General features: G+C 37.2%; 1 protein-coding gene across 6 annotated transcripts in view; it reads left to right on the top strand.

The window, feature by feature from the left end:
- RAP1GDS1 (Rap1 GTPase-GDP dissociation stimulator 1) overlaps positions 1 to 16,785 on the top strand; it is a 102,607-nt gene that overhangs the window by 73,599 nt on the left and 12,223 nt on the right. For 3 of the 6 annotated variants that reach the window (XM_074589511.1, XM_074589510.1, XM_074589515.1), the window contains exons 5-9: positions 2,420 to 2,566; positions 10,685 to 10,813; positions 13,198 to 13,323; positions 16,011 to 16,154; positions 16,422 to 16,553. In XM_074589511.1, coding sequence (XP_074445612.1) covers positions 2,420 to 2,566; positions 10,685 to 10,813; positions 13,198 to 13,323; positions 16,011 to 16,154; positions 16,422 to 16,553 — 678 coding nt within the window. The remainder of the gene's footprint in view (positions 1 to 2,419; positions 2,567 to 10,684; positions 10,814 to 13,197; positions 13,324 to 16,010; positions 16,155 to 16,421; positions 16,554 to 16,785) is intronic. The other 3 variants (XM_074589514.1, XM_074589516.1, XM_074589513.1) reach the window with 1 other exon arrangement.

Genomic DNA, 16,785 nt, shown 5'->3' with positions numbered 1-16,785 from the left:
ACATCAAGAGACATTTCCTGCAGTGAGTTTTGTTTCTGAATCTTTCTGCCTTACTTTTGCTGTCTGTACGGCAGAAGCTGATGATCTATCTACCTAACAAAAATATCGCGTGCATAAGAGTTTTGTTATGTGTTTGAAGTGAAAGACTATTATGTACTTAAAAATACAGCAGGTTTTGATACATAACTTCTTTGACAAACCTGAGAGAATGGAAGTAAAAGGATGTACGAGTTATATTCTCATTTGTTGTAAGATACTATCACACAATTATTTTCAGAGTTGTGCCAGATTCCATATGGGTAAGGAACCTGGCTTGTAATTGTTTTTTGGTTTTTCAACCCTTGCTTCCAGACCCTCACACCCAACTCTACCTTTGTATTTTTCTTTGCTTATATATTTTGTATGCAGTTCCATGTGGAGACGTGGGAGAAAGTTTGACACCTGATTCTTATCTCAAGCTTAATTTTATCATGGTTTTAGTTTGTTGATTTCAATTGCATTATAGTAATTTGAGGACCACATTCAGTCCATCTGATCCAGAATCAGTGATTCAGTTTCGTTTTGCATACCTGTTTTGACTCAGAAAACAGGTGAGTCAAATACAAAATCATGCATTTGCATAACTTCTGTAATAAAAAAAATACAAGAGGAGGATACATAAAACAGGATGCTGGAATATTCCAGCCAAGTTCGGTTGTTTTTTTTTCTGACGGTTTGGTAAACACCTGACTATATTGTGTCACTATATTATGGTGTAGGACCTCCTTTTGTTTCAGCATTATACTTACATTTTTGTCACTACATCAAAGATGTGAGAAATTTATTTCTTTTATATTTTTCCTTTTTTTTTTATAGTCCTTCCTTGACACGGAATCTTATCTTGAATTTGTTTGACTGTAAACAGATTTCAGTTTCTCCTTTTTCAAAATGGAATATACATACCTGCAGTGAAACACAGTCCCCTGAGGTCCTGATCACGGAGGCAGTCATGGCAGTGATGGTTTTCCTCTATTAGAAGTTATCTCATTCTGCAAAACAATTATTACTTTGGTAATATTTAATAATTAAGATCCACCAAGAATTACCCTTCCTCCTTCAGCTCCACTCAGCAAATTATCTGCAGTCCCTGTATATACCCCTCATATATATATATATGTGTATAATTATGAATGTATGTATAGTATAGGTTTATATACAATACTTATAATTCTTTTTATAGCTATAGTATGTAAGTGGTATATATGCCTCATAAATAGTATTAACAAGAATTGGAAGATGTAGAAACTTCTTTTTGCACAGCTCTGGAATACTTTATAATGGAAGATCATATTATAAATGTGGACAAACTTGGTTTTCGTACTGAATACATTGCAGAGTGAGGAAAACTTGGTAGCTTGACCTCTATGTATGATGGGGAGAGAGAGGGGCGATGAATCAGTGGTGAATAACAAGGGAAAGACGAGATTTGCTTTGGGGCCATTAAAGGGATTTTTGTCTTATTTTGCAAAACCTTTGCTTTAGTGATTTTCGCCTCAAGGTATTATTTTCATACAGATTTTCCAGTTGATTCCAACTGTAATTCACTTGGAAATCTCTCTTTTTGGAAGCCCTGGAATTTAGGTTATTGATTGTTGTCGGTTGCTGATTGCCTGCTGGGAAAGGAAGTGATATTGTCGACTACTGTAATCGAAGGCCAATTTTTACTTTATTCCTACACCGATATATCAAATCTGATTTGTTATACAGAAAGAGTTACATAAAAGAGATTATGGTGTGTTATTTACGAAACCTCAGAACGTTGTAGCCTATTATAGATGCAGAGTGAATTTTTCTTTTAACCATACAAAAAGAATCTGAGAGTGGTATTAAATTTCAGGTATAGAAGGACAAAGAACATAGCATGTGGCAGAGCGAGTGCACAAACAGAGTTTGTGACTGGGAACTAGTACCTCTGTCTGTTTTCTCCATTTTATTCCCCATTTTGTTTTTAAGTAACCTAAACAATTTATTTTCTCTAGTTCAATTTCTTGATCTGCATAACAGCAAGAGTATTTTACCTGGTCCACAAGGGTGTATGGGCTAGGCTTTGTAAAGTGCTCAGAACCTGCCTTTGGCAAAATCCAGTGTATCTTCAGAATATTATTTATCGGCTGCAGCAGCTCTGCCTCAAACACTGAACTTCTTTACAAAGGTATTAGTGCCAGGTGGTTAATCCCTTTTGTTGTAGGTATTTTCACTTTCCTAGCTCTGTTACACTAAAAGCTGGCCCTCAAGCATCTCTCTAGATGAAGTTCACAACACTGGAGGAACGACTTCACTCTGTTTAAAAGCTTCATTTTGTATGATTACTGTTATGTTTGGGACTCTTCGGTGGGTTTTGGTTTCATTTTTTTTTTTAATGTAACTCTTTGTTTTACAGATGAGGGCAGGAACGCAGTTGACCGTGCAGGTGGTGCACATATTGTAGTAGACCATATAAGGTCACTGTGCAGTAAAACAGATCCAGCCAGTGAGAAGCTCTTGACTGTCTTTTGTGGCATGCTGATGAACTATAGCAATGAGAATGGTAAACAACACCGAAAATTTGCTTTATGTCTACCAAGAGAACAACCCCATCAAAAAAAGAAAAAAGATAAAAGTTAAAGTCAACTGTAGGTTTACATTGTGGATACTAACACTAAGTTATTCTGAAAAGATCATTTCAAACACAGAATTTTCAGTAAAGTTATGTTTCCAAAAATACTAGATATCTTTCTCATGCAATTCCGTATAGCATATTGTATAAAGTTTTAAAATCAATTTCTGGAATTTATTTCTTTGTCTAATACATGGAGATGTATCATAGACCTTAGGAAAAAAAAAATAGATTTACAGAAGTAAACTAGAAGTCCTCTCTTTTTCATCTAATATCAAACAACACCGTAAGACTAATTTGTTGCAGGCAGGCAATGTTGCCTTGGTGACAATTTGGGGGTATATATGCCAGTTTTCCTTAGTCATTTTTCTCCTTGTGAAATGTATATAAACCCACATGTTACTTCCTTCTAAGATAGATGGGGAATACTTTATGCGTATGTTCAACACTCTTCTGTGTCTACAAATTATAAGTTTATGTTCTTTATCCCATTAAACGGAGATGTTTAGGGGCTGGGATAAAAGCACAAGATAGTATCTTAAACGAGAAATCCTTGACCACGGAGGGTAAGAAAATAGTGATCTACATTAGTTGTAGAAATGTGCTTTTCTGCACGCAAGTGTGGTAATATGCCAAAGCACTCACACATTGACGGTATTCACGTATTTCCAAGTTTTTCAAAATTTCAATCTCTAGGAAAATTGGGATAAATGAGGAAAGCTAAATAGAGGCTGTTCTCCTGACTTGTAATGGCACAAATTGAAAATGTAGTTAGCTAATCACATTGTTTCTTTGATCATGCCAATTTCCTGAATTATAGTGTTTTAGCTTAGGAAGAAATAGCTTCTTTATTAGCTGCTCACCATATCCTTAGAGTTATCACTTGCTGTAACTCACTTTCCAAATCTACGTCCCTGAAACTCTTCTACTTTTCAGAATGGTCCATAGGCTTAATTTTTTTATTTTTTTATTTTTTTTACCTTTACTGTATAAATTTTTGATCTGCTTTATCATGTCTTCTAGCATAGTTCCCTTATGTGTTTTCTGTAGCATCTCTCTGGAACTCCTGCTCTTAGTGTTATGTACCCAGCTCCAAATATCACTGTTGTATGCATCTCATCTCTTTCTCTTGTTCTTGCATTTGTTTTTTCTCCTCTTTTCCTAGTATTATCTAGGAATACTTGTTTACTTCTTCCTTCTTCTCCAAATAATAACTTTCTATTTCCTTTATTTCGTATATTTTCAGCAACTGTTTTGCTTGATGTCTGCATGAGCGTCACATTTTATTACATTCCATATCGTATGGAATTTTGTATTTTCTGTATTTTCTTTATTTGTTAAAATATTTGGAGCAAATAGATATTCTCACTTCTAAGCTACCAAAATCCTCTGTATTAAGACTAATGAGCATCCAGTATATTTGGTAGCTCAGGACAGACCAGTCCAAAAGCGCTGTGTAGAGATACTGTATCAGTTTTGCTTCAGTGACCAAGCTCCCAGCAGATCTTCCCTAGGAAAACTAATTATGAGATAAATCTCTCCAACAAGCAGCTTCTGAACAGTTTAACTGTTACGAACATTGAATAAATGACTCATTCCATCTAGTGAGATAGCTTATTCTGATGCAATCAATAAAGCAGTTGTGTAGTTCAGTGACAATGAGGAGGATTCACTACCTGCTCTCTACTCTGCTAAATGACATCTCTCATCGCACCCGAACTAACGAATTGAGGCAACATTCACAGGAGCCACCAAAGCAGTGTCAGAAGTGAAAAATGCAGGACTATTCCCAGCTCCTGGATCTGGGTGCACACCACCCTTCTGTCCTACCATCACATCAGGGAGGATTGCTGGGAGCTTCCCAAACCCTCACCTTACCCCACATACTTGGTGGTCTCCATGAGAAAAGGCCTTTTGGTAGGCCCAGCACTCATGGGTATGCTGTGTAAAACTTGTGTCCTGCAGTTCCATTGTGAATTTGCCCACTGACTGGGGCAACCCTTAATTAAACCCCAAATAATCTGCTGAATCAATATTAAAAAAAATAAGTAGAGGATTAAATTTTTAGAAGAAAACTCAGTTATCTACCTGCCGGATATACATGGAGAGACCTGTAGGTGGCCTGTTTTGCCAGTTTTGTTTTAAGAGACACAAGTAAAATTGGACCATAGTTGTGAGCTACTCTAAAAATATCACCTGCAGACCATCGTAAATTTTCAGAACATCAGTCAATGTCACATATGAGCCCAAGACAACCACTTACTTCCACATATTGCAGCATTAGGTGGATAATATTCTGAGTAAATGCAATTCTTTGATGACCTGTTGTTAAACATGAAAACTCAGTTTGTCCTGACAGTTAATTGTGCTCACAGATTATCAGATACCATTTTCAGGATTTACTTGCAAAGGCTTGGTCCCACGTTACTTATGGAGAAGATAAACACTGCATTGGTTTTGCTGAAGGATGAGGAGTATGGGATTGCAGCCTAGAGTCCCAGATTGCTTTGTCAGTAGTTATGGAAACAAATTGGACAAAAATAAAAGACAAAATATTGGAAATGTAAGAAGGAAGTGTTTCAGTCTTTGAAATAGCACTTCTGCCTTCTCTTCTCTTGTTTCTGTAATCTTTTCCTGCTTAGCATGCTATGTTACAAAAATTACAGGTGGGGACTTTGAAGATTTCTTTACAGCTTTTAATGACTTGCACTCTTTTAAGTTGCACTAGCTATCCAGATAAGGATGATTACAGCACATTGGGTTCTTAGCTGCATCTAATTATCTGTGAACACTCTAATATTTTCTAATCCTTAGCATTTTATGAACAAAGAGTACATAAATTGTTTTATTTGGTTCTAAACAGCCGTAATTCCCAGTCAACTAATTGCCCTCTTTTTCCAATAGCTACTACTTTATTTTTAATAGCTATCAACTACCTTATTTTTTTAATGAGAGACTAATTCTTGAGTACTTCAAGTTTTTGAATTAGCATTATCACACATGAGTTTTGCAAAAAATGGCAACTAAAGAACAGCTACAAGTAATATTTTCTTCCCCTAAACAGAGCAAATTAATGGAGCATTCTTGTATCTAATCCCTATTCTGGACATTCAGCTTGCAATTGTAACTCCAGTCATAACACTGTTGTCTAAGCTTTAAAACTAAGATTCCGTTTACAAGGTTCTCGTGCCATCTGCTTGTGTTCAGGAATTATTTTTGCCTTGCTGTCTCTCAGTTCTTCCTTTGCCTCCTAGGTATCTTATCATTTCATTAGTCACAGAACAAATACTGCTTTGGCATATCTTGCAGCTCTTTTAAGCTTACCAAAAAAGAATATCAATTTTTAATAGAGTTGCTAGAAATCAGAGGTTTTTTCTGATGGGACACATCCCTTTGACTTCAGACCAGATTATCTTGACTCTCTGTCATAATCGTATTTTACTACCCAAATTCAATCAAACACAAGTAGCTCATCCCTGCTTTCCCTTATTAGTTCTTAAAATGCAGAGTTGCAGTTATGGGTAGGAATGAAACAAACGTGTCACACGTTTGCGAATGTTTGCGCTCATAGCTTAATCCCAAAAGAAGCACATCTTGACAGAAGTCTATAATCTTTCTTTGTCAAGCTATGCAAATTTAATTTGGGGTACAGAGCACCCATGCTTAAAGCTGCTGTTTGGGCACCTTTCAGTGAGTTCAGTATGTTGTTGTGCATCTCCCATTCTTAAGACTAGTATCATTACATATAGTCTCTGTGTATCTATGAATCTGCTTAAGAGCAAGAGGCAAAGCAGGCTTGGATAAAGAGTGAAAAACTAATAACTAATCTAATTAAACTAATAAACGTATGCAAACACTCACGTAAAAGAGTTAGTCACATGAGTGGTTATTTTGCTGACCTCATAATCCTGTGAGTGAAGACTATTTACAAGTTAATGGAATCAGTCTGCAAGGTAGCTAATTATTTCTTGAGATTTATAAAACAAACCATGAAAGCATTTTTAAAGAAATGCAGAAATGGTGGAAGAAGTAGGCCAATTGGCTTATTACGTAGTCAAATTGGAGATCAAAAGTTAATTGGATACATTTTGTGAAAGTATACGTATGTTTATATATAGGCATATATATATAGATAAAACTTATTATGTCTATAGATTGCTTCCTCATCTCATTTCATATTAAACTTCAGTCTGTCGAGGTTGTCTTTCCTTCAGCGCTTTTGTAAAATGTAACATTCTGATGTTAAAGCATACAGCTGCCAAGCCTTTCCTATTCTCACAAAACTCTTAGCGACTGGAATGAATGTTGGGGACTGATTTGCACTGTTTACCATCTGCAAAAGCTATACACAAGAAATAAAAAGGGAGAATTATGGCACCATTATTATGGTCTAACAGCAATGTTTCAGTAATGCTTCCTTCTAAGACTTACCTTTGTTAATTTTCATGCTTTCCGTGGGTTTTGTTTCATTTACATCACAGCTAAAGATGTCTAGCATGCTTTCAAGACCTAAATATACAAATGCAAAGTAACCTAAAGCATGTAAAAGCAGATAAAAAGTATGTTTCTTATGATAGTGAGATAATCAATACAATCACTTATATGTTATAGGATGATTTAACAAAGATGTGGGGATTGCAAGCAGGTTTCTCTAGGGTATGAAATTATGCAGCCAATTTGTACAAAACAAGTTTTCCTTTAGCATTATAATCACAGTTACTGATGAAACACAAAATGACTAGTTGTTTTCTGAAGTTCTGTCCAAAATCATGAGCTAGCCTAAATCAGCATTTTAAACTCAAATGCCCCCAATAAAGTTCTCAATTTGGGATATTCTCCCCAGATCTTACTCTTTGGAGTTTCCATGTGTGTCATCGAAGGACATGGAGCCATTGAAATTCAAGTTTTCGGTAGGTAATTCTTTGTGCTGGCGCATGTATTGATTGCCTTTTATCTACCTGTATATGCATCTGTACAGCATCACTGTCAGTGCTTTTCACCCCAAGAGAACACAGAGGCATCTTACTAGTGCAACATGTGATAGTAGTGTAAAATCTGAGAGAATTTCTTTTGTGGCTTTTGGTCATAAATCCAAAAGAGGCATTCAGTTTTTCATGCTTCCTGCTCACTATGCATAAAGTTCTGCTTAGGAAGCTGATAGAAATGCTGTTTCATGCTGAGACACGGTGTTGCCTGGCTTCATGGCTCACTTTAGTCCCGTGTCAGGCAACTGCTTGTAGGATAGATGCATGTGTCCCCTGAATTTGTCTCCTGCTCTAGTAGGACCTTAGCACCTCCTGCAATGAAAGGCTGAGACACACAGTTACTCCAAGTTACCCAGTCTTTCATAGGAGAGCCTGAGAACTGCTGTCAGTCCTTCAGCTAAGACTCAGCCACTTAGATGTTTTTAATTTCTCTGAACTAAAAAGTGCTGTGGGTCTCCATACAAATGAGAAGCCTAATACTTTTCTCTTAAACTTCTTCTTTGCCCTTGCATTCACTAGAGAAAGAGTCTCCTATTGGTGGTAATACAGATGTAAATGACGAGTTCAGAATTTGTATGGCAAGCCCAGGCTTATGTATAAACATAGCAAATAGCTGCTGGTAGCCTTTTATTTTCAAAGGTTTTGCCTCCTATGCAGCTTTGTGACTCACAGGGTTGTCCTGTCTTTGGCGGAGGAGAAAATTTATCCTTTCCTTTACTGTGGTCAACACATCAATATTTACCTTATTGGCAATTCTCTAATCCCCTCCCTACCACTGCAGACCATTCCTGTGCTCAGGTGCCATCCTTCTACTCCAGGGAAATGAGACTGGTATGCAGTCAGGTGTAAGGCCTGACCTTTGACCCAGTACAATTGTTCTTTCTTGGTATATTTTCTTTTTCCCTTTTTCCTACATGGGAATTCTGGAGACCTTTAATCAGTGCGCTCCATGCTCTCTTGAACAACAATATATCCTTCTATTTGGCTCTTAAGATTCCTGTTACCTTTCAAAGATGGATATGGTTTCCCTTTTTCGACTCGTCTTCTCCTCTGCACTTTTTATATATTTTGTATTAAGAAAGAGACAGCAGAAAAAAAGCCGTGCTTAAAATAGAGAGTTTACGTTTCTGATGTCAGAATGCTTTGCCAAATGAAGCCCATAGAGATTAATTGTCTTTTTGTCCATTACACTTGGATAAAGTGATTTTAGAGTCACTAAAGGCATAGTCTAGTAACAAAGCAATTTCTTTCCACATAATTTTGTATGGCATTTGTGGTTTGTGTCGTTGTTCTCCTACTCTCCATGACTACCATTTTTCCTTCAGAATTTTTAAGTGTCTGCAGGGGACAATCACAAACCAAGGACAAAAACAGATTATTTACCAGTAACTTGAGTTCTCCTACATGATCATTTTCTCCACAGAACCATTCTAGCTCCCCCTCCACAATTTTCCTACTCAGAGATAGATTTTTACAGTCAGTTTGGAATAAAGTAGGAGGGTACGGTAGTGACTCACACATCTGCCGGAGGTAAAATGGCATTCAATGCATGCGCTAGTGCAATTTGTACTTACCTGAAATTTGACAACTTCAACAGCTCTTTGATGTCTGTCATGGCGTTATCATAAATTTCTCTAAAGACCATGAATCTGTGGAAGAGGTAAACCGCCCCCACCCCTCCCCCCCAAAACAAAGGAAATTCAGTTACTGGTAAGTAATACAGCTTTATTAAAGATGTCAAGCCATAAGGATTCCTGCTCATCCCTAATAACCTGTAATAACTATGCCATTTACTTAGTGTACCAAATTGATCATTGTAGAATACTTTTATAATAATTAACATAGATTAACTAAACATTCCAGAACCTTTTCACAGTTTTTATTATATGAAGATTTCACACACACTCAGCAGTATCTGGAAGGCAAAGAGTTTTCCAAGAGCATGAGAAGATACTGAATTTGCTAGACTTAAGTTGTAATGTGTTTTTATCTCCCTGTAAAAATCTGCGATTTTTATGGCTCTGATCCAACAAGTATAAAAACTCCAACTGATTTCAGTTGCTCAGAGTAAATTCCTTTTAAAAAAGATAAAATTAATTCCCGGGTAGGTCGTGACCCAAAGCTGAATGAAGTAATAACAATCCTCTTGAATTCACTGGGCTTTGGATCCTTGTCTTTTGAGTGTGTAACACTTAAATGTAGTTAAAGTGCTTAGAAACACAGAAAAAAAGATGCTTAGGAAAATTACTAAATAACATCTGGTGTGTTCATGTCTGCTTCCTTCTATTCAACTGTGAAACAATGTTTTTCTTCTTTGCTATGTTATAGGTAAAATGTATAAGAAATATCGTTATAAATAATCCTTTAAAACAATCATGTTTCTGCCTAACCATCAAAGCATCTTTCTATTTGCAGACATCTAGGAGCAATAACTTTCTTACTTGTAAATACTATAAACTTTCATCCTATGCAAGAAATTATCAGAATGGCTTCTAAGGACTTTTCTTAAACCTTCCATTTTTTTGTCTTTATTAAACTTTCTTTTTTCTCAAGCTCCTCATAATCTACATTGTGACTTCCTGTGTTTATAAAACTTTTCATGTTTATTTCAGTGCCAGTTTATATTCATTCTAATTTTAATTTTCCAGTTTTGACCTTTAAGGGAAAACAGTATATAGGAACATGCTCTCAGATAAATAATTATTTCACAAAACGTAGTTTTGTTTGACTTCAGTCAGCTAGTCTCAGTGAGCTCAGAATCAAACCCAACATGTACTAGGAACCTGATAAGCACAAAATTATCAGTAGCTGCGTAATCCATTATACCCTGTGACCATATCAGGAGGGAATATTTCTGGGAATAGGTCCCATTGCCAGGGGCAGGGGGAATTATGAGTCCATATCCCAAGTCTGGACCAGATCCTAGTGTAGAAGAGTAGAGGAGACAGACGTTTTAATGCTGCTTAGCCTAGAATTTGCTTTGTGTGAAAAGTGTTTTTTTGCTTTAAAGAATAGTACTACAAACAGAAATGCTAACTCACTGTTGCACTTTCTTTTTATGTAGATACCCTGCAGTCACAGCTTATCAATATGGGTGTTATTCCTACATTAGTGAAATTGTTGGGTATACATTGCCAAAATGCAGCTCTGACAGAGATGTGCCTTGTTGCATTTGGCAATTTAGCAGAACTTGGTAAGTCCACAATATTATTCTCAAATTTACATCCAGTTTTCATAAAGTTAAATCTTGAGACTGACAAAAGCCTTGCACTGATGCTTGTTCCATTCCTTTTGGTACATTTAAAATTTAAGGCAAGCAATTTCTGCATATTGTCTCTAAAATCTATAGCTGTCTCTTTCTTTTTTTTTCCCTTCAGAAACTGAAATTTATTTGGGTACTTAGTACAACCTTATGTTTTATGTTAACGTTCTTCAATGCAACTAAGCCCATTTTAAATCATCTAAACAGTATTTCCTGAGCGCTGCTACTTACTCTGAATTATTTATTAATAATATAAATAATGTGTCCTGGTGTAGCTCCACAAAGTTATATTGGTATAATTTGGCTCACAGAAATCACTGAATGAAACTGAGACAGGCACAGTACATAAATCTGCCTATAGAATATTCTTTTAGGTGTAGAGTTTTAACATGTTCCAGACTAAATACTTGCATGTATAAACCATGCACACTACTAAGCTGTAGACGTTCATTACAGCTTCATTTAAATTGAAGTTTGTGGTCCCACATTGATCCACTGACTTTGCAAGTGGATTAGTTTTCAGTTGAATTCCACAAAGTGGAAACCAACAGTTTGTTAGGACCCATGGTTTCCGTTGCTGTTCTTTTCCTAACCTATTTGGTGAAGTTTTAGGGGTGTTGCACTGGAGTACGACACTATAGCAGTTACAGATATCATTCTGTATTTCTAAGAAGATTCAGCAGTTCAAAATATGAAAAATATATCTGTGAGTTTGTACTATTTGGTGGCCTGAAGTTATTCACAACTGTCCTAAGTTAGTAGATTTCAAGGCCAGAGAGAATATTATGTTATCTAGTATAGTCTCATCACACGCATAATACCTTTGCCTATAGCAGACAAGTCTACTTAACAAAACAACAACAGAAAGGGGCATCAAAACAGCAGTAAAGAAATGAAGGAATCGGAGATCTTCAAGATGGGCACTACATATTGTGTCTGCACAGCAGAAAGTATAATACGAGTCATATAGCGGAAATTCTAGTGCTAAAATGCAACTAAACCCACAAGGATATTAATATAATAAATGGTATCTCCACTGAGAACTACATTTCCTTTCCCTCCTTGGAAATATCCAGCTTTGTCCAGTTGAGTAAGAGCCATGGGAAAGCAGCTTAACAGCAGCTGCTTCCCTTCCTGTTCCCATACACTGAAAAGATGCTCGTTCTTTAAGATTGGCACAAAATTAATTTAGCTTGTAATACTGTAATCTCCCTTAAGCAATAGCTTAGTCAATCACATTGTAACGGTAATATTTTATTTTTGCCTTGTAACTTTAGGGTATTTTGTTGTCAGGTTGTCATTTTTCATCACTTAAAGACAACTGCATTCTACAGATCCCCTGAGAAGCATTATATGAACTCTTATTCTGTTTCAAAGCAGGGCAAAACCCCAATACAGAGTGTGATGGTTCTGCTTTTAAAAATACTGGAAAGGTCAAAAATCCACTTAGAATATGCTGTGCAGGCATGCATAGTGAGAGAAAACAATAATGGGATGTGCACAAAAGAGTCTAGGGCTGCAGTTCATGCATTTCCCCAGTTTTCCCCTCGGCATCAATTTTACGTTAAAATAATCCCTAACCATCCATTAGAGCAGTAGCAAAGGTGCTGGAAGGTTTTCTAAGTACAGATGGCCCTTAGGAGGAGGCAACTGGAGAATGCACAACACCAGCCCTACCACCTGCATGCCCTGTAATACTGCCAGTGAGGAGGAATAAGATACAGGCAATGGGGTAAGAGATGCTTTTGTTGAATCTACATTTGAAGAACTATTATCTGCTGGCTAACCTCCTGGTAGCGAGCTAGCCTATCTGTAAAGCTGCTTTATGCTTTCTGTGCAGTATGAAATGGCCCTGCAACAGCCACGCACAGATTTCAAAGGAAATGTCACCATCGTGAAACCACATAAATACTACAGCATTCAGTACAACTCTTCATCTCTCCCGTAGAAAATGCAATATATAATCTGTTAGTCTTCCTGTTAAGCTGAGGGCAATCCAAGACTTAATATCTATTTTTCGTAATGTTACTGTTTCTATAGCTACCTTTAGTTCTGTTGGGCAGAAACAGCCCGAGCAGCCTTGATCATATATTTATATATTTTTAACAGCCTTAATCATAATTAATTCAGGTCAGTACATTTATTTTAAAGTATTTTTCTTTTCATTTAGTGACAAGCACGAGTCTGTTGTTCTTGTCTGTGAAGAGCACTATTAGTCATCTTACTGAATAAACCTAGTAATAAAGAGAAAAAAATAGTCCTACCTTTTGATGTGGTTTGTTGACTTGATACTGAATTTTTCTTTTGCTTCACAGAGTCAAGTAAAGAGCAGTTTGCCTACACAAACATTGCTGAAGAGCTTGTGAAACTGTTCAAGAAGCAAATAGAGCATGATAAAAAAGAGATGATTTTTGAAGTTTTGGCTCCCCTGGCAGAAAACGGTGAGAATACGTGTTTTGGTATATTGGTGTCTGTTTCAGGGACTAAATGCCGAATAACTGGCTGCGTCTCGTTCAGAAGCCACCATGATTGATCCTTGTGATGACAGTTTCATATGAATTGAATAGGTCTTAATTGTCTGAGCATATGACAGGAGCCAACAAATAGTTGATGGCAAGTCCACCGCTGATTCACTCTGTATATGATTATGTTACATTTTATTTCCATGTACCTGCAGTGGGAATATCAAAAGCTGCTTTTTATAGGGCTGTACAACATTTGTCTGCAAAACGCTGGCTCAAGAGTTCATAGTCTGTTACAGCATCAGAACGTCAGTCATTACGTCATTTCCTGGGATCTCAGAACCACTGGCAGTTCCATTTCCTATGGACATATTTTTGCAAGGGGCATGTTAATTGCAGAGCTAAGAGCAGGACGCTCTCCCCCTACTGTTCATTGAGAGATCACATAAGCTTAATTTGAGTGTTTGGTAGCGTATATTATGGCAGCACCGGGAAGGCCCAGGAGACTTTTGAGTTTCATTCACTGCTCAAGCCAATGCGGGAAGTGATGTGTGCCCGATCACGCCCCCGGGATGTTCCTCCCAAATGAGTTCTCGGTGGTTTGTATAATCTACCGTCTGCCCTTCAGGGAAATGAAGAAATGAGTTAACAGGCGGAGCTGGACTGAAGTGGGAAGCAGTTTGAGTATGGAAGACATCACAGTAGTTGATGGCTCTATAACCTTGTTTTAATCACCTCAGCATTAAAGCTTGTTTGAATGGAATAAATTTTTAGATAGATGGTGAAGTCTAATGATTTAGGTTTTATCCTAATCTGATGTATACACACACTCTGTCTGTGTCTGTTTTACATAATATAAATCAAGATAAATTTTTACCTCAATTTAAAAAGTTATTTTGTCTTTTATTTTAAGTGGTATGTAAAAAACATTTATTACATAATAACTAACAAGTTGCTCTAAGATAGTTCCATCCGTGGAGACTGACGCAGAATTGGGTCCAACCTTTTGTGAGTTTGACACGTTTCAGTTCAAGTGCTTCATTTTTCTTAGACTATGTTTTATAGTCACAATAAAATTTGATAAAAGTTTACTGCTGCTGACCATAACTCAGGTGCTTGCATGTTATGAGGTAGTCAGCTGAACTCTTCCACTGTGGATTCAAGGCATACTTAAGTGAGTTCACTGTGCTTGTATTTTTTAAATGCTTCTGATTGTAGATAATTAGCAATAGGTCATCAGGGAAAAACATCTAAATGAAGTATTTGCAGAGCCTGGATTTTGGTGGTTGGGGTTTTTTGAGTTGGTTTTTTGTTTTGTTTTGTTGTTAAGGACACTGGTGTAGCAATTTATATTTCAAATCACAGCACACCTGCAACCTGGTATTCTGTAACTAAGGGAACTCTCTATTTTTTAAAGTACCTCAGTGCAAAAGTACCTATTTAAAAAATCCCAATAGGATATTTTGCATTCCCTAACAAAGTTCATGAGAAGGTCAGCCACTCTTAGAGGAACAATGGATTTCACTCAGGCAAAAAGTCTAGTGACAACAGGAAACTGAGAGTCAGTCACATCCTTCACCAGAGGTAGAAAACTTCTCCTCACCCAGCTGCCGCTTGTAAACTATATGAAAAAAATGTTTCCAAAGCTTTGGCCTTTAAAAGTATTTTAACTCAGGTTAAACTCATTGTTAAAAAAACATTTCCTGCAGAAAGCTAAGAGAAATCCATTTGTTTGCGTATTTCTGCAGAGGTTTGCAACTGCTTTCTAAAATCAGCATGCAAAAACTACCAGAATCACTTTCACACAACAAAGACATAACCAGCATCAGATGACCTGCCATTCCCAGATGACCTGCCATTCCAGAAAGGGAGTTCTGGCATGCAAAGAAGATTCCCAGCTCCAAGTTCACAGGGAAAAATCTGTTAAAGATTGCATGGTAGATATAACAGCAAAAGTGTTGCTCCAAAGTCCTATTTCACCACCTGAAAAACATGTTTATCACCTTCTCTATTGAGCCTTGTTGCCAATACCTAAGAAATGATTTTTCCTCCTCACTTGCCAGTTTTTCGTCATAACAAATTTCTCTCCCAACCCAGCCTTTTAGATTTGGCCTTACTGTACTCCTGCTGGCAGAAATCTTGGCTCAGCTAAAAAAAAATGGGTGATTACTTGCTCTGAGATTTCATCAAGAAGTTCTGTATTTTACATTTGCATGTCTTAGTGAAGTCAGGAGCTCTTCTGTACATGAAATAGAAGAAAAAAAAAAAAACACTAAGTTTGTTCTGCACCATAGTTGAGAAAGTCTTTGGAAAGCCCAAACACGGCACAGCCCTTATGAGTCTGCTGCGTGATGACTGAGATGCCAGAAGTTTGCTGTAGAGAAATACCCTCATTTTTGAGGAATGAAGAGGAGCTCCATACAGCTTCAGCATATAGTTGTGCTCTAAAGGCAGTCCAGGGCTAGGGGAGTGCCTGGTAGGTGAATAGTAACAACAGAAGTTGGCCCTGAGAATTTAAAATAATAAAAGTTGCAGTTTTATCTACACAAGCTGTCAATGAAACCATTGACATCACTGCTTCTTTTCATCGTGTGTCCTGCGTGCATGTACAACAGATGTACTACAAGTCATGATTCTGACTCCTATTTGTCCATGCTGTTCTTCAGATGTCATTAAACTGCAGCTGGTTGAAGCAGGCTTGGTGGAGTGCTTACTTGAGATCGTCCAGAAGACTGTGGACAGTGACAAAGAGGATGATATTGCAGAGCTTAAAACAGCTTCTGATCTTATGGTTTTATTATTGCTTGGAGGTAAGTACAGTGTGTCACTACCTTCTGCAAAGCAACAGCAGATACCTGTAATGCCGTTTGGCTGCTGAATTTTACTACTTATTGATTTTTTAAATAACATAGAGGACCTGCTACCTGCCAGTTAACATTTAATGGGTCAGATTTTGTCTCTCATCACATTGCAGGACTGGATTAGTTGTAGTGAAGCCAACAGAGCTTCACAGCTAGAAGAAATTGCCCTAACAAAGATTTCTTTGGCTTGCTGACTGTCTATGCTTTTTACCCCAGATGAATCCATGCAAAAGTTATTTGAAGGAGGAAAAGGCAGTGTGTTCCAAAGAGTACTTTCATGGATTCCTTCCAATAGCCATCAGCTACAGCTTGCAGGAGCATTGGCTATTGCAAATTTTGCCAGAAATGGTAAGAATATGCCATAATAGCTTATGTTAATTTTCTGTGCCCTTCTATCATGCTCTGTCTGTACAGCTATAAACAAAAGCTGCGTGTCACGGTAAAGCTGGTTTTGCGCTACACAGCAATAACAGTAGTTTTATACTTTACAATCCTGAAATGCATTAAGCCTAGTTTAAAAATACTGTTGCACATTTCTAGAGAGGCATGGGGGATTTCTGCCTTCTTCAGGGTTTCTTAT

This window comes from Larus michahellis, chromosome 5, assembly GCF_964199755.1.
Source record: "Larus michahellis chromosome 5, bLarMic1.1, whole genome shotgun sequence".
In the NCBI taxonomy this organism is placed as follows: Eukaryota; Metazoa; Chordata; class Aves; order Charadriiformes; family Laridae; genus Larus; species Larus michahellis.
The sequence above is the reverse complement of the archived record's forward strand: the minus strand, read 5'-3'. Positions and strand labels throughout refer to the sequence as shown.